The sequence below is a fragment of the Saccopteryx bilineata genome, chromosome 5 (genome assembly GCF_036850765.1).
Source record: "Saccopteryx bilineata isolate mSacBil1 chromosome 5, mSacBil1_pri_phased_curated, whole genome shotgun sequence".
Lineage (NCBI taxonomy): Eukaryota > Metazoa > Chordata > Mammalia > Chiroptera > Emballonuridae > Saccopteryx > Saccopteryx bilineata.
Genome location: NC_089494.1, coordinates 239,206,317 through 239,233,175, shown reverse-complemented (window position 1 = coordinate 239,233,175; position 26,859 = coordinate 239,206,317). Strand labels below are relative to the sequence as shown.

The following is a 26,859-nucleotide window of genomic DNA, read 5'->3' as shown; positions in this document are numbered from 1 at the left end:
CTGATGCCTGTTTCTGTTTTACTAACCTGAAAGCTAGTCCAGCTGTAGAGAAACAGAAAGACTAGAAACTGGTGCCTGCAGTGGAAACGCAGCCGGGGGCACCGGGCCTCTCCATCTGTCCTGGATTGGAGCATTTAGTTGGAACACTGTACAGTTTGGCCCGTGTTCCTCTATTGGGAGCCTTTGCTTTAATTCGCGACCCAGACCTCACCTTCCTCTGGTCCTCGGTTGACAGAGATACAGTGCCCAGACATATATCTGGGCCACAGAGCATCCCCAAGTGTGTGCTAAATCAGGGGAGTGGTGATGCGTGCTCAACGCAGACGGGGCTGAGTCTTTTCAAGTCCGCACGACCAAGGTACTAAGAGGGCCGGACTCAACTGAGGACTCACAGAAGGAAAGAATTTATGTGATTGCATCATTGCCTTCAAACGTGCTCTGCTGGATCCTCCCGCCGCTTTGGAAGCTCTCTCAGCCAGACACTTTCAAGACCCAAGTTCATGTATTAAAACAGTCAGGCGAGTCGACATCCAACTGTCCACTTCACGATGAGTGTCCAGTGTCTGCCTCTCCGTGGTTCAGCCTCGGGTCTGGAGTGGAGAAGGGTGCCCGGTCAGTTCTTGTACCCTTTCTCCGTGTTCCTCCTTCATCCCACGCCTCGCCTTGGGGCCCTCAAAAGGCTGCTTCTGGATCCTCTGGGTCATTCAGAGGAACAACAGCCAAGAGAAACTTGCCCAAGCCTGTCTGCCGTCTTGCACCTCCTCGTGTCTGGTCCAAATGCTGGCCCTTGCATGGAGCTCAGCGTGAGGTCCCCTTCAGTGAAACCTCCACCCTGACATGAGCGATACGGTCTGACTGTCCCCCTGGGAGGTCCAGCCCAACTGCTGCCCACGCAGCCCACCTTTCTTCCGTACTGGTGGGGTCCCCACCATGGCACACAGCCCTGTCGGATGACATCTCATCAGGATGTCTGGAGCCTGGCCACCCGTCATGACCCCAGTTCGTCCGTGGGACACTCATCCGTCCTCACCCCGTCCCATGCCAGCCTCTGCAGGCGCGCCCGCCCTCTGCCTCCGAGGGCGGACCCAGCAGGCTGTTGCCTTCACATTCCTCCAGGAGGGAAGCGAGAGCCAATCCCCCAGCTCCTGGGCCGCCCCTTGGGTTCTCTGAACAATCTCTAAGTGTGCTCCACCCCCAGTGTTCACTGGGGAGGGTTCTGTGGGCTTCTTAAGCTCGACAGATCTCAGTGGGGGTGGGGGAGGTAATATGGTCTCCCCAGTCTCTATAGAAAGCACGTCCCTCCCTTCATCGGGATGGGGGTAGGGACAGGGGTGAGGAAACAGCATTCACTCTGGGGAGAGGGAAAAGCAAAGCAGACTCTCCTCCAGCTTCCTCCAAGAAATAAATCTCTTTCTAGTCTCCAGCCTTCCGTTGTGTAGACTGGAGGTGAAGGGTGGGGGAGGGTCACAGGAACAAGGTAACCACCTGGCAGCTCCGCTTTACAGCCTTGCGACAGCCTGGGGCCCTTGCTTCGGGTTTCAGGGGACATCCTGAGATTTCAGGAAGAGCCCTTGTGGTGGTTAATTTTATGTGTCAAACTGACTAGCCTACATACCCAGGTTTTTGGCCCAATACCAATCTAGATGTCACTATAAAGGTATTTTTGATGAGATAAACATTTGAATCGGCAGGCTTTCAGTAAGGCAGATGAGTCTTCCTAATATGGGTGGGCTTCATCCAATCAGTTGAAGTGAAAAAAACAGGTAGGTCCTCCGAGGAAGGAGGAAGGCTGCCTGCTGACGGCCTCCAGGCTCGAGCTGTGACACCAAGTCCTCAGGGGTCTCCAGCCTGCCTGCAGATTTCAGGTGCTCCAGCCCCCACAGTCACCTGAGCCAGTTCCTTACAGCGCAGAGATACACGCACAGGTGCACACACCCCCTCTCTCCCTCCCTCCTATGGGTGACGTTTCTCAGGAGAACCCTGATGGACACAGCCCTCTTTTCACATCAGCTCCACAAAGACTCGGAACTTGTTTCTGTCACTCCGGACACCATAATCTCATCTCCAGTCATCAGTGGACTTTATCAGTTGCAAACATCTGTTACCAGTACTTGGAAGAGTTCTTCCGCTGAGAACTTTATGAAGCAATCAGAAATGAGAATAGTATATAATTGTCTGGCATGTAATCGTACACATACACTCGCCATCTGATTGGGACATTAGTTCCCCAGTTGTTTTCTTCAAAATAGGGGGTTAAATCTGTCACAGTCAGCTCCAGATTTCCTCTTGGACCCTGTCTTCTCCTGGGTGCCCACGCCACAGTGAGGGTGATTTCAAAACCTTTATTTCTAATTCCCCAACATTCTCAGTTTCTACTTCCCGTGTGCTTAAAGTTCACTGCAAGTACAGAGTATTTTCATTAGTTGTAGTTCAAAGAAATTGCATTTCTTTGGTGCCCTTGGCCAAATGCTTGCCCCTAGCAACCTGTTTCCCTGGGAACGATCTCTCTCTCTCTCTCTGCATCTTTCCTTCGCTCTCTGTGCACTGCCTCTGGGCTCTGCACCAGCCACACTGTGGCCAGAGAAGGTTCTCATTGTGTGTGCTCATTTGGTAGAAGTGCATCTCTCAAATTAAATACAGTTTAAAACCAGAGTTCCCGTTGCCCAGGAACGTGAACCCGTGATTAAAATGGTATCATTTAACTGCACAATTGAGTGAGTTGCACAATCTCACCACCACTGTTTCTAATTGAAATAACTAATATTTACTAAATGCTTAAGGTGGTCCAGGCACTGTTTAAAAGCATTTTGTTCAAAGCACTAACTTTCTATACCTCCCGTTACAATAAATCTCTTTGCTACTAAAAAAAACATTCTCTCGGCCCTGGCCGATTGGCTTAGTGGTAGAGCGTCGGCCTGGTGTGCAGGAGTCCCGGGTTCGATTCCCGGCCAAGGCATACAGGAGGAGCGCCCATCTGCTTCTCCACCCCTCCCCCTCTCCTTCCTCTCTGCCTCTCTCTTCCCCTCCTGCAGCCGAGGCTCCATTGGAGCAAAGTTGGCCCGGGCTCTGAGGATGGCTCCATGGCCTCTGCCTCAGGTGCTAGAATGGCTCTGGTCGCAACGGAGCGACGCCCTGGATGGGCAGAGCATCGCCCCCTGGTGGGCATGCTGGGTGGATCCGGTCGGGCGTATGCAAGAGTCTGTCTGACTGCCTCCCCGTTTCCAACTTCAGAAAAACAAACAAAAAAATAAAACAAACATTCTCTCCAGGTCATCCTGTTGTTGGTATGAAGTGAATGTCTGACCCAGTCCTTCAGGTTGCCAATGTGGTTTGCCTCTTTGGTCTCTTTTTCCTGAATTAACTTAATTTCTTTAGCCTTTCATAAAAATTCAGTCTCCATGCTTTTACTCAGGACTGGAGCTTCACAGCTGCTCTCTTTGGGTGTGGTCCCCATAGCAGCAGCAAGGTACCGTCTGGGAGCTGCGTGAACACACAGTGGCCCCCTGATCTGCAGGGAATGCGTTCTAAGACCCACCAGTGGATGCCTAAAGCCGCGGATAGTACTGAAACCTGTACATACTGTCTTCCTGTATGTACCTGCTGATGATGAAGTTTAATTTATAAACTAGGCACAGTAAGAGATGAGCAATAACTAATAATAAAAATGGAACAATTAAGTTATGTGAATGTGATTGGTCTCTCCCACAGTATCTTACTGTACTGTACTCACCTTCTCACTTAAAGGAAGCACTTTATGGCTTCTCTTGGGCATATTTGAATTGCCAACATCACTACTCTTGCACTCTGGGGCCATTATTAAGTAAAATAAGGGTTATTTGAACACACGCACTGCAGGACCAGGGCAGTCTGTCAGATAACCCAGATGGCTACTCAGTGACTAATGGGCGGGTAGCTGTCCCAGCGTGTATACGCTGGACAAAGTGATGGTTCATGCCCCAGGCTGGCCGAAACAAGCTGGCAAGAGATTCCATCGGGCTGTGTAGAACGGGGCACGATTTAAGACTTATGAATTATTTCTGGAATTTTCCATCATAATATTTTCAGAACACAGTTGGCCTGGTAACTGAAACTACAGAATGCAAAACTGAGGTTCAGGAGGAGCCACTCACTGTCCAGGTTCTCTGGCCCCGCCCCAGACGCACAGATTCAGAAGCTGTGGGGCAGGATCCAGCGTCTGTGTGACCGGCCCTCACTGATCCAGGGGCGGGTTCACAGTTGAGCGCCACTGCACTGGGCTGTCTGCTCCCCGGCCCCAGGCCCTTTCCTGTCTCCCCTGTTTCCTAAGTCAGTAAACAGCAGGGAACCAGAGCGAAGGCAGAGGGTAGACCGTGCGTCCCCGACAGATTCAAAACCTGAGAGCTTCCACTGCCTTGGAAATCGACGGAACCTAAACAGATACACACAGGCAAATTGCTTCTTTTAAAATCCTTTCCCATTAGTCTGCCTTCCCATCCATTCTAATACTGCTGGTGTTAGTCTCCAAATGCGTTTCTCTCTGTCCTATCTATCTTAAGTAATGAAGTAGCTCGGAGCTAACAGCTCAATTTCCCCAGCAGTCTTTCCAGTGGGAAAATAAAAAGAAATTACCTTCCCGGATTGTGCTTTGGGGCTTCAGGCTTGCTGTTCAGCACAGATTTTTCCATTCGCCTGTGGCCGTTAACCAAACTGCAGTGGGGAGGACTCGCCGGACTTAGTCAGAATATTGGAGGGACGGCACGTATTTTGCCCTCACCCGAGACAGAGTTCCCAGTCATCATCAATTCACTCCAGAGGGCCATTTTAAGAATAAAAATAGTCCTGAGTCTTGCCAAGTTTTTAGAAAGTCGACTAAAACCTCTCAGACATTTCAACTTTGTGACTAATTGTCTGTGTCCTTGCTCTTGACAGTGGCTGACAAATGGGCATTTTATGGAAGCCATGATGGAGCGCCTTGCTTTTACTGAGACTGTTTGCGCATTATAAACAAAATGCAAAGTGCCTGCGTTTTAATCTCAATCAATCTGCAAGGCTTGAAATGAGGTTTGGAAAAGCCCGATAGTCTTTCCTTAAAGAACAATGGTTATACTTCTTTGTTGTGGTTCTGTGGTTCCTACACTTAAATTATGTTTAAAAGTGAATTTAAACCGGATTAATTTGGCAGGAAGGAGCATTAAGGCTCAGTGGCATGTGTGATCATTAATTGACATTGTGTGGTTATTTTGTAGAAGACACTGATATTTGCCAAGAAGAACAAGTGATAAAAACACTCTCTTAATAATTATACACACACACACACATACACACACACGCATCAGTAAACCAGTCATGAAATTAGAGATCATGTCTCCCAGGAGAGCCCACAATGTGTATTTTGTGGGGCTCTTTCTTACTTATCCAATCACAAAATCTGTCCCCTTTCCTTCTTGGTATGCAATCTCATTTCCCCCTCAATTGTGAAATAAGGACCTTTACCCTGAACCCCCTAACTGCCCACACTCATCTCCACCTCACAAATCTCCTCACCTCCATTGCACCCTGTTTGCCAAGCGTCTCAGCAGGAAAAGCTGCTCTTCAGAGACACCCCCTTGGCCAGGGATGCCCCAGGATCCTGTCTGCTGGGAGCCCCGTGTGTCTGCAGGGAGCCGTGGGGGGTGGCAGGAGCCAGGGACAGCTGCTGTGTAAAGGGCTGGCTTACCATCTCCAGCCTCATTGTCACGGTGGTAGTGGTGGTAGTGAGGGCGGCAGTTGTCCTTTGTAGGCCCCAGCGGTGGCTTCCGGACGGCGACTTAGACCAGGGAGGCTACAAAGGTAAAATGCAGTGCAGCAACACTGAGACCCCCCCCCCCGGCGGACCAGAAGTCCCCCCTCCAGCCTCCCGGGACTCTTCTGGAGGAACCCGAGGGTTCTGAGCTCCACAGAAGGTTGGCGCAAAGCCGGGTGAATGTCACTCTGAGGCAGTGGTTTGGACTCTCATTCATCACCAGCTGTAAGAGCCAGGAGACGTGGATGGCGAACACATCCCCGTACTCAATATTTTCCATCAGGAAAGATGATCCTCTTCAAATGTAGATCCCTTTTCATGAAAACCACTTAAATGCATTTTTGAAGTACTGGGCCAATTTAGCACCATCTAAGGAGACAGAATATTAGGCAGGCTATTGGAAATACTTACGAATGTGGAACCCCACTTAGGGATTCGGCGTATGTGGAAGGGGGCCTCCGTGAGCCCAGGCCTCCATAGTGGGTGCCCGTTTATACTGCCGCTGTCGTCATTTAGACAGTAACACTTCACAAGCCAGCTTTCCCGCTGCCCCTCCCTCGGGCCCACAGTGCGCACGCCAGGCCTGTGTGCTCTGCCCCCAGTTCACAAGAAGAAACTTCCTTCGGAACCAGGGCCAGACAGGAGGCCTGAGCAGTTCAGCCGCTGTTGTGAGGCTCTCTCTCAGAGCGGCGCTGAAAGGCCTCAGCAGGACCTCTGGGCACACAGGGAGTCCTGAGAGAACCCTGAGCCCCGCTGGCCACGGCTGACCCAGGCTGACCCCTGCCAGGCAGCAGGCCGGCAGTGGGAACCCGCTGTGGGCCAGGCATTGTGCGATGCACCCGAGCCTGGGTGAGAAGCTGGCCAGCAGGACAGGAGGGGCTGCAGGAGCCAGGCACTGTGCCTGATTGGAATTCCTGTGTTAAGTGTGGCATTAGAAATTGGGTCTCAGCATGGGACATGTTTACATGTGCAATATAAGCTGATGCCGTTTCCACTGAGATAGTGCCCTCAATATTTGCTAGATTAATAATGGGATATTTTGTATGGTACTTTTTCTAAAAGCAAAAAAGAAATTGGAAGAATCTAAATGTCAGTAAGAAAACCAGTGGAAAAAAATGGGGGCTATTCTCATGGTGGGATATTCTAACTATTCAAAGGAATAAACTAAATCTACATTGGTCAACAGATTCACGACAAAAATGTAAGAATAAAAACAATTGTAGAGTATGTCCCATATATAATTTGCATAGATTTTTAAAATAAAATGCCTACATATGTATATTAGTATATATAAAATACAAATATAGACCAAAAGGGTATGTAGCAAATTTATAACTTGTGCATTTTGGGAAGGAAGGCGGGAATCAGCCTGGATTTGCAGGTTCAAAGAGGAATTCGACTGAATCTGTTAGGTTTTATTTCTTTTACTTAAAAACTGTATGTTGAAAATGAATGGAGTCTGTGACAGTAAAAGTAAAAGGAACTGTGCTCAAGACCAGAACTCTTGTCAATAAAAACGTTTCCCACGGGTGGAGGCCGACAGCCCCGCTGTGAGAGTGTACTGGAACTGAGCAACCAAAGAAATGAACGGCAGATCGTGGGCTCCAGGTTTCTCATGGCTGGTGTTGAAATGCACTGGTCAGCTAGAGGAGGAGGCTAGAATGACGCATGTGGTGATGGGTTGGAGTTGGAGATGCTTGATGGAGTTTATAGAGAACTCACCTTTAACTTAGTAGAGATTGCGTGTTAAGAATAATAATACAGAGCACAGAGGGTTACTCACCTACAGAAATATTTATAGATATGTGCACATACACAGGTTAGTATTCACACATAAAATTCTTTGCTCTGTCAGCTAAGAAGGCCTGAAAAAAAATGACCCTGGAGTAGGAACCAGCACCTCTAGCACTCAAGTCTTGGCTTCTAATACCATTCTCCAATAAAAGGAACAAGGGCTCTTTGGAGAAATGAGTGGTTCTGGGGCTAGAGCAGTGGGTTTAGGTATGTAAATTTCTTAACCAGAGTTAAATCATGAATATCAGCTTTAATAAAAGGTAACATTATAATTTGATCATGAGAAAGCTGAGACTGTCAAACAAGACTGAATCATCAACTTAGTTAGTCTGCTGTACAATTGAAACTGACAAATTATTTCATCTATGATTTTACCCCAGGGTTGGGAATCTATGGCTCACAAGCCAGATGTGGCTCTTTTGATGGCTGCATCTCGCTCCCAGACAAATCTTTAATTAAGAAATACTAATGTTAAAAATATAAAACATTCTCATGTATTACAATCCATTCACTTCCTACTGCTCATGTTCATGGTTGCAGGTGGCTGGAGCCAATCACAGCTGTCCTCCGGAACAACACCAAGTTTTTATTGGATAATGCGTAACGTACACGGGTCGTTGTATGGCTCTCATGGAATTACATTTTAAAATATGTGGCGTTTATGGCTCTCTCAGCCAAAAAGTTTCCTGACCCCTGTTTTACCCCCTTAATACATCTTATGATGAGCTACCAAAAATACCAGATCTTATCTTGACAAAATGTGCTTCATTTTGTTCATCCTCATGCTTGTATTCGTCAGCTTGGGCTGCCATAACTATATGTGGCTGACACAACAGAAATTTATTTACTAACAGTTCTGGAGTCTGGAAGTCCAAGACCAGGGGACCAGCATAGTCAGGTGCTGTAAGGACTCTCTTCTTGGCTTGAAGGTACCTGCCCTCTCTCTGAGTCCTCACTGGCAAAGAGAAGCCTGCTGTTTCTTGTCATTTCCTCTTCGTATGAGGGCACCACTTCTATCAGATGGCTCCACCCTCATTTAACCTCAGTCACTTCCTTAAAGGACCCACCTCCAGTACAGTCACATGAAGGATTTAGGACTTCAACATATGAACTCCAGGTTTGGGGGACAGGGGAGAGGACAAAATTTAGTCCCTTCTATTGCTGGTCTTCTTTTTGAGAATGGTTGAATTTAAATTACTTGGTTCCTGCAAGCATGGTTATTAACACACTGTTAATACAATATGCTTTATTTTTTAAAACTTCTGTTTCACATGTGGATGTCAGCTGTCCCTAACGCACCTCCTGTGTCCCCTATAAAGATTAACTCCATATGTCGGTTGCTGTTGTTGCAACTAACACAGTTAACTGGACACGGTTCTTTTAAGCCTCTTTTCTCCACCCATGGAGAGTAGAGTTTGTCTTTGTCTGACCATACATTTTATCACCTTCTCACCACCTGTAAGCAACTGTCTGCACATTCATCACCTCCTTTCTAGCTTCTGTTTCTCTTTTTTCAATTAAGAGATATTTCGTCCCCTTACCTATCCATCTGGCAGTACTTCTCAGCATGTATTTCTGTTATCCGTATGTATTGTTTGGGGATGCTGCGTATGTATGTTTCAGTATAAATTATGTTTCAGTAAAGTAGTAGCGTCTTATATCTTGCCAGTTGCTGTACATTTCACAGAGTGCTTTCACCTAGGGTAACTGTTTAATTCTCACCATAAGTCAGAGGAGATATGTGGCCAGATAAATAGACAAGACAAAAGTAACATTGTCCCTTCCCAAGCAGAAAAGCTGAGATTTGGCGGGGAGGCGAGTCGTCAAGGTTACTCCTAACATCTTGCCATTTCCTAACCTCAGAATAGCCTTTCTTTTTCAGTCAATTATTTGTGTGCAGGAATGTATGTCTTTGTCTGTATATCCTAGTAACAAAATCTCATTTTTGTGGCCTGTGAAACCCAAGCTCACTATGTACAAATTGTGGGAAATGGATTTTTTTTTTTTTTGCCTGTAGCCAGATGCCAGTAAGTACCTAATGTTTATATACTATTAATTCCATCACAGATAGCTGAACATTTGAATGAATTGAAATAAAAAATACTGAACTTTATATGCTAAGTATGTCTGTTAATATCCTTCCTTGGCAACCCTCCATATGAGAGTGCATCTCTTAATGATTGAGAGATGAACATTTTTTTAAAGATATTATCCTTACGTCTGTTGGTGCCAAAGATATAATCTTTCTTAAATATCTTATCCAGATTATCTTTATGGAGGACATTACTTACTTCTAACAGATAATGTTTTAGTCACCTGCCATTATTTCCCAATTTATTTTCATATCATCCCCTATATTACCACAGTTCTTCAGAGAAACAGAACCAATAGGAGATATATATACATATATATGATTAAGGTTATATGTTTGTGTATGTATAAAAGATATGTTTATATGTAAAGGATATGTATTATATATGTACAAAGGATACACATATATAAACATCTAATATAAAGAATTGGCTCATATGATTCTGAAGGCCAAAAAGTCCCACGATGTGCCTTTCGTGAGCCGGAAACCCCAGAAAGCCAGTGGTGCAGTCCCAGCCTGACGCACCAGGGGGCAATGCCAGAAACCTGGGAAAGCCAGTGGTGCAGTCCCAGCCTGACGCACCAGGGGGCGATGCCGGAAACCCGGGAAAGCCAGTGGTGCAGTCCCAGCCTGACGCACCAGGGGGCGATGCCGGAAACCCAGGAAAGTCAGTGGTGCAGTCCCAGCCTGATGCTGAAGCCCGAGCCCCAGCAGTGCCCGTGGTGGGGGTCCCAGTCTGAGTGCAGGAGGCCCGTGCCCTAGCTCATGCTGTCAGCCACAGAAAGTGAATTCTCCCTTCCTCCACCTTTTTGTTCTACATATCCAGGCCCTCGGTGGAGTGGGTGATGCCCACCCACGCTGGAGAAGGCAGTCAGCTCTGCTCAGTGTGCCGATTCTGGCCGTCTCTCACAGGCATGCCCAGAAACGATGTTCAGCCACATATCTGAGCGCCCCACGGTCCAGTCAGGTTGACACAGACAATGAACCGTCACATTCCCTTCTCTCCACTTACTCCTGCATCTTGTGACACATGGAATACAGTTTGAGTGATTGAGTTGCAGTTCACTTCTAAATGACCTTATATTATGTTTGTATTTAAACATTTAAGAGTCGGTTGTGAGGGTGATTCATGACTTTGAAAAACACTCACAGAAGAACATGAAGTGCGAGGGGGCAGGTGCAGCTGACCCCTGGCTGGTTCCCTTCCGGCTCATGAAGGGCACATCGTGGGACTTCTTGGCCTTCAGAATCATATGAGCCAATTCTTTATATTAGATGTTTATATATGTGTATCTTTTGTACATATATAATACATATCCTTTATATATAAATATATCTTTTATACATAAACATATAATCTTAATCATATATATGTATATATATCTCCTATTGGTTCTGTTTCTCTGAAGAACAGTAGAGTTCTGGCTACCAAGACTGCTGTGAGCCCCAGGGAATACATCGCGACCATCTTTGTCCCTCCACCCATTAGTAAGTCAGATGAAAAGTGTGCCACCACCAGAGCCATAGCATTGAACAGGCTGTAGTCCTTGTCAGCAGCACGCCTGGAGGGGTGCCGAGCTCAGACTGCATGGCCACATGGTCCTGCCAATGGCACTGGCTACAAGATCCTTCACAAGCAAATGAGTCATCTGAAGTCACTGCCAGAAGGGAGCATAGCACAATAACCTGAAGAAGTAGAAAGAGGTACTGAATTAAACCCCTATATCCAAGTACTGGTACTACTCTGCCTTCTTAGAGAAGTGGTCTTGGGCAAGCCCGTTGTGTCTATGAACCTTGATGTCCTCTTCTGCAACTCACACTGCTTCACAGAATCGTGAGCACTAAATGAGGTTACAGATGAGGGAAAATTGTATATATATTATATAACAGATTTTGTTTTACTAATAAAGGGGGAGCTTACAGAAAGGAAGGAATAGTCCCACCTGCCTTACTGTAGCAGCCAGGTTAGGAGAAGTAGGGCATTTACTAAAGAGGATGTGTCTCAGCTTCTTATACCAGCAGTTGGTGGCAGGGATTTCTCCTTTCCCTTCCACCTGCTCCCATGAGTGATGGCTCATTAACAGCAGCCCAGGGAGCACTTGCCTACGTCTCTGCAAAGAATGGCATCTATAACCCCCAAAAGGCTCTGCCCTCACTCTTTCCTGACATCCCACCACAGAGCAAAGACAAGGACAAACCGAGGTCACCGACACAATGGAGAACGCTTCAATCCCTCCGTTCTGTTTGCTACCGTAAAAACTCCATTCGATCAGACTCAGACCCCAAAGGAAACCAGAGAGTCTCACGTTGCCAGCCAAGGCAGAACTAGCTGCACATAAGGAGCAGAGCGGGGGGGCTGGGGGAATCACTGTTTAGCCCAATGGAAAAGAAAAATCAATCCACGGGTTAGAAAATGTTATCTCTAAGCCTCTGGAAGCAGTGGCTTGAATGTATCTGTATCAGCATATAAAGAAGGAAAGGAAAATACAGAAAAGCAAAGAGTCCTTTTATATTTAAGTTCCCAGTTATAATGAACTCAGTAGGTCAAAAAATATTTGTTTAATTGAGGGAAACTTCATGTAACACAAAATTAACCCATTTGAATTGAACAACCCAGAGCCAATTAGTACATTTATAACATCGAGCTACTACTGCCACCTCTTTCTAGTTCCCTGGCTTCTGGAAGTGTTACTCATGTTAGAATTTGCCTGCAGAAACTGCAGTTAAAAACATTGCAACATTTTCTTAGCCTTTTCATCCATCTGGGCTTATCTCTCGAGTTGTATTTGCGTACTCAGTTAGATTATTGTGTTTTACCTAACTGATATGACATATCTCCATTGTTTCGGAATCGGCCAATTTAAAATGTTTTCACACTTGACTAGGTGGGTAGGAAAGGTGATTATGGATTTCTACAAAGAGGTGAAATCCCATATGTTAATGTTCATAGGTATTGACAGTGTTTAAACAAGTCAATAAAAAGTTGGAAGTTATTTCAAACATATACATTTCCTCCACATAGGGTCACACAGGCAGACTGATCAAGGGTATAACTAACAAATATTGGCCTAAATGTAAAATCAAATATAGTCCCTGCACTCTCCCCCAAATTTCTCCTATGAACTGATAAAGTTGGTTTAATAAAGCAAAAATGAGCTTCTTGAACAATGAGCTCAGGAGGATGTGGGAAATCTGACTCTCTTTTGGTGGGAGTGAATGTTGTACAGAGAAGGATGCCTTCTTGCCCAGTTTCTGTGGCTGCCCCAGGGTCATCCAGGCATATCCCCCATGGCTGCGGAGCTAAGAAATGGGATGATTAGGAAACCAAGACTGGCCTGACCTGTGGTGGCGCAGTGAATAGGGCGTCAACCTGGAACCCTGAGGTTGCCTTTTCAAAGCCTTGGGCTTGCCTGGTCAAGGCACATATAGGAGTTGATGCTTCCTGCTCCTCCCCCTTCTCTCTCTCTCTTTCTCTCTCTCTAAAAAAAATGAATTAAAAAAAATTTTTTTTTAAAAAAAGGAAACCAAACTAGACTGCATCTTGCCACCTCCACTCGTACTTCTAGCCTCTTGCACTGGGCCCGCATCTCCACCCCTGCTCTGAGCCGTTGACCGTAGGAGCTCGACTTGACAACTGAGTTGAACTGGTTCTATCTCTGCATTGACTCTCTCTGGCCCTGGTAAATACAGACATGCTTTGCAGGTTACCTTCGAACTACAGCCACACAGAACCCATAAAAGTCTTCCTGAAAGATGTAGCAGCAAACTTCTCTTTCGGTGTTTCTCCTTTTGCCGTTTCTCAAAGAGTAAGATAAGACTGACATGGGATGCCTGAAAAGTAACTGCTTCATGATTTATGAGCATTCCAGCTAAAGAAAGAATCAATAGGAAAAAAAGGCGTGGGGAGAAGAATCCGATAAGTAACTTTAAGCCTATAGCACATTATTGCTTTTCTGGAGTTCTATATTACCACTTTATACATAGTAGGCGCTCGATTTATTTTTGTTATTTGAATTGGATGAGGATATTTTTCTTCTTTGGCAATCTCTACAGAATATTTGCCTTGCTATATTGATCAAATAATTATAGTATTTGGTGCCAGCTCTTCAACTCAAATAAATAATTATTTTTAAATAGACTTCGATTTTTTTAGTGATCTGCTGCATTTTCTATCCTGCCCCTTCAGTGCTTGCTGGCCGTTTCTCATGGGACCACGTATGCATTGCCTGTCCAGAGCCGTGGTTCTCAAATTCTAGAAGCATTTATAACCTCATTTTAAAATCCATATTCCTAGGCTCCCTAACCACAGTGTCATTTAGGTCTAAAAAGAGATCTAGTAACCTATATTTCAACAAGCCCCCTGGGTAATCTAAGTGCAAGTAACCCATGGAGCATATTTTAGTAACTGACCCACAGACTCGACCCTGCCCTTGCCTCTGAGACCTGCCTCATGTAGAGCAGAGAGAAGATGAAGAACCAGCAGTGTGTCCATTGCTAGGGCAGGGCTGACGGATGCTCTGCCCTGGGAGCAGCTCTTGTTTGACTAGTCCCTATTTTGTCTTCTTTCCCACTTTGTGTCTTGGTAGCTGAGTTCATGATCTTCCTGGGCTTTATTGGCTGTGAGACAGAACTTTCAATTACTAAGTCCCATGTTGAATGTTTTGCCTGTCCGCAGGTCCTCCAACCATGGCCAAGCTCCACCTCTGTGCCTTTCTGGATTCCTCTTGTGGCTACTGTTTAGAAGTCTCCTTTTTACCTTCTCTGCCCCTGTGGCTTTGCTAGGTGGCAGTCAGCCCTGACTGAGGATGCTGGCTACCCTTCTCTCGAGTCAGCCAAGGGTTATGGGACAACCGCGAGGCTGGCTACTCTGAGAAGCCCGTCTCCCTCCGTGCCTGTGGCAGAACGAGAGGCCATGCATACATGCTCATCCACCCAAGTTTCACACAAGAGATGTTAGAAGAGGAATGGTTAAAAGTGAAAAATGACTCATAATAACATTTTTGTTGCATACAATTTTTGTCAAGAATAGACCAAAGCAAGTGCAGATTCAAATAAAAGTGATTTTAATTAACCTTCACGCTGCTGCACTGAGTTGGAGTTCAGAACACCCTTATCTCGAAAGAGCCCTCGTTAGGCCCTCATTTACTGTGCTGACATAATGCAGACCAGTGACCCAGAGTTCCTCCACTCAAGTCCCTTCCGAAAGGCTGTCCGCAGCTAAAGAGAACAGTCAGGTTGTACTTCCCCCCGGCCTGGTCATTGAGGTTCCTACTGAGGAGAACTGAGCTCGGAACAGTGAGTTCAGTTAGCCCCAGTCCCCGTCCGTAAACCAGTTAAGGGAGCTGGACTGTGTCCCAACGAGCCAGGGAGGGCATGGCCCAGCCAGAAATGTGTCTAGACGGTACCTGCTCCAACACTACAGGCTGAACTGAGCATTGCCAACACAACTGGCACCTTCCCAGATTGTTACTTTACCTGTGAATATAAGAGGGAAGGAAGAGGACATCAGACAGGAAGAGGACAGATTCTGATGATTTCTTCCTCTGTCTTGATTTCTTCATTTATTCAACAAATGTTTTTAATTATTTTCTATGTGCTAGGATGAAAAAGCTCTGGCTTCTGCCCTAACGCAGTTTACTATCTCCTAGCGGAGTTTAGGTCACGAGTGTATTTGGGACACAGATCTCTTCGGGGCTATATTTTCTCACCTGCGTGCAGGAGATGGGAAGAACCCCGTGGACATTATGGAGATGGGCAGCAGAACTGCACCGAGGAGGCCAGAGCGCAGCTCACACTCCGATCACAGCTCTTGGACAAGCTAGGCTTGAAGGTCATGGTAAAGGTGCTAGTCAACAGGAGGAGAAAGGAGGAAGATGCCCACAAATTAAACAGAAGTCTTCCCACGGATACTACAGGCAGACACACTTGCCTTTAATAGTGTAGATTTGTGTGAGAGTTCTACATTTCTATTGCACATGTCATTGAAAATTAATTGAAATACCAAGTGCTATTAAGCTATATTTTCATTAGCTTCAACCAGTGGTTCAGGCATCTGGTGGGCTTGCTAGCACACAGAGTAGTACCCGATCTCCAGAGTCTCTGACTCTAGGTCTGGGATGAGGCCTGAGACAGAGAGCATATCGCTGGGTTTAAAATTTTTAATGCCTGCTGTTTTTCTCATTATTAAATACTACATTGCTCCACCCAAAAATTTCTTAATAAAAAAGCAATAAATTCATAAAACAGCCTAAGTAAATTTAAAACTACCCACTTAAAGATAGCCATTAATCTTGCTGAGTATTCTTATAAAAGCACTCTTGTGTACATGTATGTTTCTGTATAGACATACATGATAATCATATACAGTGTGTCCGTAAAGTCACGGTGAACTTTAGACCAGTCACAGGAAAGCAACAAAAGAAGAAAGAAATGTGAAATCTGCACCAAATAAAAGGAAAACCCTCCCAGTTTCTGTAGGATGATGTGGCAGTATGTGCGCATGCGCAGATGATGATTAACACCGTGTATACAGTGGAGCAGCCCATGGCCATGCCAGTCAAGATGTGGACGGTACAGAGGAAAGTTCAGTGTGTTCTGTGGCTCGCTAAATTCAAATCCGAGACCAAAGTGCACCACGAATATTGGCGCGCTTATAACGAAGCGCCACCACATAGGAATAACATTACTCTCCTATGTGGGATAAGCAGTTGAAGAAAACCGGCAGTTTGGTGGAGAAACCCCGTTCTGGTAGGCCATCAGTCAGTGACGAGTCTGTAGAGGCTATACGGGATAGCTACCTAAGGAGCTCTAAAAAATCTGTGCGTGAGCCCACATCAAACTGCACTGAATAGGTATGAAACTGGGAGAGTTTTCCTTTTATTTGGTGCAGATTTCACATTTCTATCGTCTTTTGTTGCTTTCCTGTGACCGGTCAAAAGTGCACCATGACTTTACAGACACACTGTATATGAGACTATATATGTGAAGCATTGGAATCATCTTATACATACTGCTTTATAACTTACTCTTTCACTGCGTTAATATAGTTCTGTATTATAATTTGGTATATTCTTTGAATAAAGATTCCATAAAATATTTCAATGTTCTTGGCAAGGTACTTAGAACTGTTATATAATTTCTTTACTGTTAAAACAAGTTCACCATAAATATTTTGTTGTCTTTATGTACATCCTTAATTATTTTCTAAAAATAAATTTCCGGAAGAAACATTGCCAGGTCAAAAGTTCTATATTTGAGGCTTTTCATATATATTGCCAAAATATTCTGACAGGAGTATTGAATCAGTTCACACACCCATTGGCACTATGTAGGTATTTTCTCATGCTTTTACACACATTGAGCATGTTTTTTCTTTACCAATTTAATAGAGAGAAAATGGTTCCTTGCTCATTTTTCAAATTGTTTTCAGTTACCCGGGGGTGGGGTGATAGTAGCATCACATTCAATGATTTCATACTTCTTTCATTTGTAGCTGGCAAGTCTGGGGTTTAAAAACCATACTATTAACTCTTTTAACAGCATATCTTTTGTTTCAGAGTTTACATGTTTGCTATTTCATAGGGTCCAGCATATGATTGTTCTGTGTTATGAACAAACACTCAAAATCTCAAGAATAGAACTCTTATTATATTATGTAAACTGTAGGAAAATAAATTTGCTACAGATTCTGTAGTTTGAATTTGTCTATTAAGATATGCAATCTCATTTCTCAGTATGTGAAGAACTTAATATCATTACAATATAATTGATTTTATTTTACTTATAAAATAATCCATGAGAGGAAAAAGTATCCACTGTCATTAAAAGAGAAAGCCGGTGGTACCATGTAATTGTAGTCGTTTTGTTAGTGTTTACTGAGTGACCACAAGATGTGAACGCTAAACTGAACTTTCTTGGTGATACACTAAACTGAACTTTCTTGTTCATACACAGGGACTATTAGGGGAAAAATATGGGAACATCCGAATCCCCGGAGAAGTGGAAGCCTCGGAGTTTGAGATGATTTTGGATGCTGCCGTAGAGGCAAAGCTGGAGACCAAGTTACTGGAAGAGTGGTACTGTCGCGATGAGAACTCGGTGCCTGCAGCGTATTACCTCAGACCCAAGTCGGAAGTGCTGAAAAGCAGTAAGAACGCAGTAAGTTACTTTCCTCTGCAAAGCATGTGTCTGTCCACTACTTTAAACCGTTTACCTCATCCAGGAGTGGTAGGCTGAAAGTTATTCTGCCTTGGGCCCTAAATTTCCTTTTAACAACAAAATCCAAAGCTAAGAACTCTTCCAGTTTTTGACTCCCTCCCCCTCTTTTTTTTTTAACACTTCAGACTTTCCTTCCGGGGTCATTTCCTTCTACCTGAATGAAGTACATCTTTTGGAAGTTCCACTAATGAAGGTCTACTGGAGATAAACTCGGTGTTTGATTATCTGAAAATATTCTTATTTTTCCCATTTTGCTATATATATATTTATGTCTATTTATTCTGATTAATATATGTCATGCTAGTTATGTTGGTGAATTCATGTATTCTAGCAGTTGTGGAAAATTCTCAGCCATCATCTCATTGAATAATCTCTCCTCTGTTTTCTCTGTTCTTTCCTTTCTGCTCTTTAATCAGATGTACATTAGACCATGTCAGTCTGTCTTCCGTGTCTCTTATTCCTCTTTCACATTATCAATTTCATTATCTCTCTGTGCTTCTTATTTATTTGTTTGTTTTTTGTTTTATTTAAGTGAGAGGAAGGGAGGTAGACTCCTGCATTTGTCCTGACGGGAATTCATCCAGCAACCCCAATCTGGGGACAGTGCTCTGCCCGCTGAGGCCATATTCACAATCAAGCTACTTTTTTGTGCTTGAGGCAAAGACTACTTGAAGCCATCCTCAGCACCTGGGACCAACATGCTGGAATCAATCGAGCCATGGCTGAGGGAGGAGAAGAGAGAGAGAGAAAGGGGAAGGGAGGAGAAGCAGATGGTTGATTCTCAGTGGTCAACACTCTACCACTGAGCCAACCAGCCAGTGAAACTATTTTTAAAGATTTATTTATTCATATTTTAGAGAAGGGGCAGGAGGGAGAGAGAGAAAGAGAGAGAAAAGGGGGGCAGGAAGCATCAACTCCCACATGTGCCTTGATCAGGCTAGCCTGGGGTTTTGAACCCATGACCTCAGCATTCCAAGTCTAAGCTTTATCCACTGCTCCAACACAGGTCAGGTCTTTGTGCTTCTTTCCAGAAGGTTATTTTATATCTTTTTTCCAGTTTACAAAGTTTTTCTTCAGCTGTGTTTTATGCATTGAGTTTTCAAGTTACATAGTTGTACTTTTACTTTGTGAAATTTTGTTTGTTTGTTTAGTGGGATGGTCTTTTTTAAATCTACCTAGTTTTTATAGTTTCTTATTTTGTAACTCAATATTTTCCCTTTAACATTTCATACATAGTTACTTTATACTCTTAAATCTTATGTAAACTCTTGAAGTGAAGTTGATTCATGCATGAGTATGATTGAAACATCATTGTCCCCTCTCCAACTTGGTCCCTAAATATATCTACTATTTGTTGCCTGGAACTGAATGAAGAAAGAAGAGAAGATGGGTGGGCTTACTCATTGCATAGAGTGTTTAGAGAGGTTGAAAAGAAGGCAGAGATTCCATCCCTCTTCTGAAGAGAACAGCCTTGATACATGAAGCACTAGGCAGCTGTAAGAGGAGAGGAGCCTTGGATTAGTGACAATTCTGCATTTAAGGACCTGTATATTTGTCTTTCTGACATTTGACACAAAGTGTTTGTCAGAGAAGGTGGAGGTTGGGGAGCTGGATGAAAAAGGTGACAGGATTAAGCAAAGAAAAAAAAAGAGGCACCAGTGACAGACGACAGCGTGAGAGCAGCAGGAGGAGACAGGGTGGGGTGTGAGGGGATGTAGAGGAGGGTGGACGGGGGTAGTGATGCAGGGAGACCTGACGTGAGGGGATGTAGAGGAGGGTGGACGGGGGTAGTGATGCAGGGAGACCTGACGTGAGGGGATGTAGAGGAGGGTAGACGGGATAGTGATGCAGGGAGACCTGACGTGAGGGGATGTAGAGGAGGGTGGACGGGGGTAGTGATGCAGGGAGACCTGACGTGAGGGGATGTAGAGGAGGGTGGACGGGGGTAGTGATGCAGGGAGACCTGACGTGAGGGGATGTAGAGGAGGGTAGACGGGATAGTGATGCAGGGAGACCTGACGTGAGGGGATGTAGAGGAGGGTGGACGGGGGTAGTGATGCAGGGAGACCTGACGTGAGGGGATGTAGAGGAGGGTGGACGGGGGTAGTGATGCAGGGAGACCTGACGTGAGGGGATGTAGAGGAGGGTAGACGGGATAGTGATGCAGGGAGACCTGACGTGAGGGGATGTAGAGGAGGGTGGACGGGGGTAGTGATGCAGGGAGACCTGACGTGAGGGGATGTAGAGGAGGGTAGACGGGATGGTGATGCAGGGAGACCTGACGTGAGGGGATGTAGAGGAGGGTAGACGGGATGGTGATGCAGGGAGACCTGACGTGAGGGGATGTAGAGGAGGGTAGACGGGATAGTGATGCAGGGAGACCTGACGTGAGGGGATGTAGAGGAGGGTAGACGGGATGGTGATGCAGGGAGACCTGACGTGAGGGGATGTAGAGGAGGGTAGACGGGGTAGTGATGCAGGGAGACCTGACGTGAGGGGATGTAGAGGAGGGTGGACGGGATAGTGATGCAGGGAGACCTGACATGAGGGGATGTAGAGGAGGGTGGACGGGGGTAGTGATGCAGGGAGACCTGACGCAAGGGGATGTAGAGGAGGGTAGATGGGATAGTGATGCAGGGAGACCTGACGTGAGGGGATGTAGAGGAGGGTAGACGGGATGGTGATGCAGGGAGACCTGACGTGAGGGGATGTAGAGGAGGGTGGACGGGATGGTGATGCAGGGAGACCTGACGTGAGGGGATGTAGAGGAGGGTAGACGGGATGGTGATGCAGGGAGGCCTGACGTGAGGGGATGTAGAGGAGGGTAGACGGGATAGTGATGCAGGGAGACCTGACGTGAGGGGATGTAGAGAAGGATAGACGGGGGTAGTGATGCAGGGAGACCTGACGTGAGGGGATGTAGAGGAGGGTGGACGGGATAGTGATGCAGGGAGACCTGACGTGAGGGGATGTAGAGAAGGATAGACGGGGGTAGTGATGCAGGGAGACCTGACGTGAGGGGATGTAGAGAAGGATAGACGGGGGTAGTGATGCAGGGAGACCTGACGTGAGGGGATGTAGAGAAGGATGGACGGGGGTAGTGATGCAGGGAGACCTGACGTGAGGGGATGTAGAGGAGGGTGGACGGGGGTAGTGATGCAGGGAGACCTGACGTGAGGGGATGTAGAGGAGGGTGGACGGGGGTAGTGATGCAGGGAGACCTGACGTGAGGGGATGTAGAGAAGGATAGACGGGGATGGTGATGCAGGGAGACCTGACGCAAGGGGATGTAGAGGAGGGTAGATGGGATAGTGATGCAGGGAGACCTGACGTGAGGGGATGTAGAGGAGGGTAGACGGGATGGTGATGCAGGGAGGCCTGACGTGAGGGGATGTAGAGAAGGATAGACGGGGGTAGTGATGCAGGGAGACCTGACGTGAGGGGATGTAGAGGAGGGTAGACGGGATAGTGATGCAGGGAGACCTGACGTGAGGGGATGTAGAGGAGGGTAGACGGGATAGTGATGCAGGGAGACCTGACGTGAGGGGATGTAGAGAAGGGTAGACGGGGGTAGTGATGCAGGGAGACCTGACGTGAGGGGATGTAGAGAAGGATAGACGGGGGTAGTGATGCAGGGAGACCTGACGTGAGGGGATGTAGAGAAGGATGGACGGGGGTAGTGATGCAGGGAGACCTGACGTGAGGGGATGTAGAGGAGGGTGGACGGGGGTAGTGATGCAGGGAGACCTGACGTGAGGGGATGCAGAGGAGGGTGGACGGGGGTAGTGATGCAGGGAGACCTGACGTGAGGGGATGTAGAGGAGGGTGGACGGGGGTAGTGATGCAGGGAGACCTGACGTGAGGGGATGTAGAGGAGGGTAGACGGGGGTAGTGATGCAGGGAGACCTGACGTGAGGGGATGTAGAGGAGGGTAGACGGGATAGTGATGCAGGGAGACCTGACGTGAGGGGATGTAGAGGAGGGTAGACGGGATGGTGATGCAGGGAGACCTGACGTGAGGGGATGTAGAGGAGGGTGGACGGGATAGTGATGCAGGGAGACCTGACGTGAGGGGATGTAGAGGAGGATAGACGGGGATGGTGATGCAGGGAGACCTGACGTGAGGGGATGTAGAGGAGGGTGGACGGGATAGTGATGCAGGGAGACCTGACGTGAGGGGATGTAGAGGAGGGTGGACGGGATAGTGATGCAGGGAGACCTGACGTGAGGGGATGTAGAGGAGGGTAGACAGGATGGTGATGCAGGGAGGCCTGACGTGAGGGGATGTAGAGGAGGGTAGACGGGATAGTGATGCAGGGAGACCTGACGTGAGGGGATGTAGAGGAGGGTGGACGGGGGTAGTGATGCAGGGAGACCTGACGTGAGGGGATGTAGAGGAGGGTGGACGGGATAGTGATGCAGGGAGACCTGACGTGAGGGGATGTAGAGGAGGGTGGACGGGATAGTGATGCAGGGAGACCTGACGTGAGGGGATGTAGAGGAGGGTAGACAGGATGGTGATGCAGGGAGGCCTGACGTGAGGGGATGTAGAGAAGGATAGACGGGGGTAGTGATGCAGGGAGACCTGACGTGAGGGGATGTAGAGGAGGGTGGACGGGATAGTGATGCAGGGAGACCTGACGTGAGGGGATGTAGAGAAGGATAGACGGGGGTAGTGATGCAGGGAGACCTGACGTGAGGGGATGTAGAGGAGGGTAGACGGGATAGTGATGCAGGGAGACCTGACGTGAGGGGATGTAGAGGAGGGTAGACGGGATAGTGATGCAGGGAGACCTGACGTGAGGGGATGTAGAGAAGGATAGACGGGGGTAGTGATGCAGGGAGACCTGACGTGAGGGGATGTAGAGAAGGATAGACGGGGGTAGTGATGCAGGGAGACCTGACGTGAGGGGATGTAGAGAAGGATGGACGGGGGTAGTGATGCAGGGAGACCTGACGTGAGGGGATGTAGAGGAGGGTGGACGGGGGTAGTGATGCAGGGAGACCTGACGTGAGGGGATGTAGAGGAGGGTGGACGGGGGTAGTGATGCAGGGAGACCTGACGTGAGGGGATGTAGAGAAGGATAGACGGGGATGGTGATGCAGGGAGACCTGACGCAAGGGGATGTAGAGGAGGGTAGATGGGATAGTGATGCAGGGAGACCTGACGTGAGGGGATGTAGAGGAGGGTAGACGGGATGGTGATGCAGGGAGGCCTGACGTGAGGGGATGTAGAGAAGGATAGACGGGGGTAGTGATGCAGGGAGACCTGACGTGAGGGGATGTAGAGGAGGGTAGACGGGATAGTGATGCAGGGAGACCTGACGTGAGGGGATGTAGAGGAGGGTAGACGGGATAGTGATGCAGGGAGACCTGACGTGAGGGGATGTAGAGAAGGGTAGACGGGGGTAGTGATGCAGGGAGACCTGACGTGAGGGGATGTAGAGAAGGATAGACGGGGGTAGTGATGCAGGGAGACCTGACGTGAGGGGATGTAGAGAAGGATGGACGGGGGTAGTGATGCAGGGAGACCTGACGTGAGGGGATGTAGAGGAGGGTGGACGGGGGTAGTGATGCAGGGAGACCTGACGTGAGGGGATGTAGAGGAGGGTGGACGGGGGTAGTGATGCAGGGAGACCTGACGTGAGGGGATGTAGAGAAGGATAGACGGGGATGGTGATGCAGGGAGACCTGACGTGAGGGGATGTAGAGGAGGGTAGACGGGATGGTGATGCAGGGAGGCCTGACGTGAGGGGATGTAGAGGAGGGTAGACGGGATGGTGATGCAGGGAGGCCTGACGTGAGGGGATGCAGAGGAGGGTAGACGGGGATAGTGATGCAGGGAGACCTGACGTGAGGGGATGTGGAGGAGGGTAGGCGGGATAGTGATGCAGGGAGGCCTGACCTGGGGCGGTGAACACACATAAAGAGGATACGTTGTAAAATTGTGCACCTGAAACCTGTATAATTTTTATTATCTAACATCACCCCAATTAATTCAATCAAATTTTTAAAAATAAAGCATTCTCTCCATGCAATATGAAATCAGATCAGATTCCCTGATTTTTCTTCCTCCCCCTCACTGCATTTCTCAAAGTGATTATTCACAAGAATATTGCTTCTCTGAGGAGGCACATGGGGTAAACCCCAACCATTCCCCTGTTAAATGTGCCACGGATAAATGTGGCAGCTAGTAAATGTAGCTACCAAAACTCAGGAAGCTCTCTCAGGAAATGAGGTTGGTGGCAGTGGCTTGAGAGCACTTTCTCATATGTTGCTATTTCATTGGTTTCAGTTATTCTTTCTTCATCAGATTCCATGATCCTCTAAGGAAATTTGAGTCATTCTCTAAATGCCACATGATATTTTGGCACAAGCAGTTGTTAAATAAATGAGTATATGTTTTGTGTGTGCGTATCAAACTAATATTCCAATTTTCAGCTGTGTTACTGGGAAATTTTCTGATTCTCAGTGTTAATTTAATTTTCTACAAAAATAGTATTGTCATCTACTCGAAATGTTTGCCTGAAGTGATTACCGAAGTTGTGTAACATGTCTCTTAAAATATCTGCCAAGTCATACATCCAGATTTTAGGTGTATTACATACAGTTCATAATTATTGCCAATTGATTATAGCCATAAAGCATTTGTAAACATTCTGGAGAAGCAGGAATAGAAGGGAGATTTGTTAATGGCTTTGACTAGAGGAGGAGGAGCACATAATGCTGATGTGTGTTGAGCAACCTATCTGGAGCCAGGGAGGGTCTGCATGGAGCCACTAAAACTCTCCTAAGAGCAAATAGAAAGAGAGTGTGGTTGGAGGAACCATGAAGAATCATCAAAGGTGGGATTCTCTTACGTGTGGTTGAGCCATCCTCGTTGTACTTCAAAACTAGAGGGGAAAATTGTACTCCAATTCCTGCACCATCAGATTTTATTGAGCCCTGTCAAGTATACACCATAAAATTGTTATAATTATTACCTTTACTTTCTATTTTGGGGCAATATTACAGGTTTTGTAAATATTGCATTAAACTATACTTTGAACAAAAATGAATGAGGAAGATTTTCATCAAGGCTCTAAAAATGTTACTTTCTTGGTAGGCGAGCCTCCTATTTTATTTCCTAGAGGATCATAAACACAAGTGAGGAAGAAACAATAAATGACAGTTAAATAGTAGCATAAGAGCACCTTTAACTTTCTCTCCTCTTTAGAGCATACCAAAAAGATGATTTTGTTAGGACATTTGTATCAAAAATCAAGAGGGAAGTACATGATATAATAAGAAAGCCCAGCAAACAAATCCTGTGTGGATTCACACTCTCGTGTGTTGACTTGGGAAAGGTTACATACAACTTGGCAGTCATTTCCAACTTTTAGCATTAGTGAAGTATTAGGTGAGATGTTATTTGTTAAGCAGCTTTCATAGTATCGGCACATAATAAACCTTCAAATAATAATAGTTCTTTTGCTCTTAAATGTCAGTTTTTCTTTGATGATTTTAATACTAATATCTCATTTTCACATTTCCATAGATGCAGCCTTCTGCCAATTCTGAGAACGAGAAGACCTGGCAAGAGATATCAGACGAGATAAAAAATATATTTAAGACTGCTGTAAAGCTGTTACATGAAAAGGGGAAAATGAAATACAGCCAAGCTAAGAGGTTCCTGTTCTCAGGTAATCTGTGTACATTCTCAGTATGCTAAGAAATAGATAAATAATAGATGCATTCACTGCTTCCCTTCGCTGGCTCTGCAAACTTAATTTTATTTACTACCTGGTGAAATTTGCTTTCTCTAAACATTTCCATCTCCTGGAAAGACCAGTGTTCTTTTGTTTTAACTCATAGAAGAGCCTTTACTTAACTTGAGGACTTCGTGAGAAAACGGGATTTTTGAAAGCAGTCAGAGGAGGCTGGACACAATAGACCAGACTCTGCCATTGTTCCTCAGTTGAACTGTTCATTCATTCTGTCAGTCAGTCAGCCACTCAGCAAACATGTACCAGGTCTATACTGTGTGCCAGGTACTGAGGATACAACAATGAATGGGAAGGCAAGGTCTCCGCTCTCTTGGGATTTATTTATTTTTTTAGTGGAGAAAAATAAATGATAGGAAAGTAATCAAAAATTGAACAAGATCGTTTCAGAAAGGATTAAGTGCAACATATGAAACAAAATAGTAATAGGATGATAGAAGCTGATGGAGAAATACATGGGTCCGGATTTAGATGGCGTGGGAGGAGGAGATGATGTTTGAGCTGAGTGACAGAAGGATTCAGAGCCAGCAGTGTGGCATTTGTTTTGAAAGTCAATAGTAAAGAATTAGTGAAGAACAGGCAACAGTCGTTGTGCTTCCAGATGGGTTTTATGAATGAATGGCAAAGCGTGTGTGAAAACCTAAAAGCCATTCAATACCGTTCTCCCTGGACCGTTCCAGCTCAGAGAAATTTATAAATAATTTTGACAAATTCGTGCTGTGAAAGCTGTCAAAAATTAGGTCTTATTTTAGGTCCTCCTGAAAATACTAAAATTGACAGGAATAAGTATCATCTTTAGAATATACAGATTAACAAACGTCCTTGGTGCTTTGGGAGCTTTTCAATCCATTTTTGAGGTTCCTGTTCTTCATCTTCATTGAAGGCAAAACCACCTTGTTGTTGTTAACGCGCCCCAGGCATGAAACAGTTCTGGCCCCAACACAGGCATCAAGCCAGGATGAACCAAGGACTGTACGTCTGCTTTGCCCCAATGATAGAAGAGCAGCACCGCCAGTCAGGTGTCTCCTTGCCCGTTGACAAGGGGTTAAAACCACCCGGTTTTAAAAACATGTTGTGTTGCCTGACCAGGCGGTGGCGCAGTGGATAGAGCGTTGGACTGGGATGTGGAAGGACCCAGGTTCAAGACCCCGAGCTCGCCAACTTGAGCACGGGCTCATCTGGCTTGAGCAAAAGTTCACCAGCTTGGACCCAGGGTCTCTGGCTCGAGCAAG

At 46.3% G+C, this 26,859-nt stretch overlaps 1 protein-coding gene and 1 non-coding gene across 2 annotated transcripts in view; one reads left to right on the top strand and one right to left on the bottom strand.

The window, feature by feature from the left end:
* NWD2 (NACHT and WD repeat domain containing 2) overlaps positions 1–26,859 on the top strand; it is a 193,156-nt gene that overhangs the window by 148,507 nt on the left and 17,790 nt on the right. The window contains exons 4-5 of the mRNA XM_066232506.1: positions 17,601–17,804; positions 25,402–25,546. Coding sequence (XP_066088603.1) covers positions 17,601–17,804; positions 25,402–25,546 — 349 coding nt within the window. The remainder of the gene's footprint in view (positions 1–17,600; positions 17,805–25,401; positions 25,547–26,859) is intronic.
* Positions 26,532–26,674, bottom strand: LOC136307287 (small nucleolar RNA SNORA48). Its single transcript, XR_010725943.1, has one exon. It is a non-coding gene; the product is annotated as a small nucleolar RNA SNORA48 (small nucleolar RNA).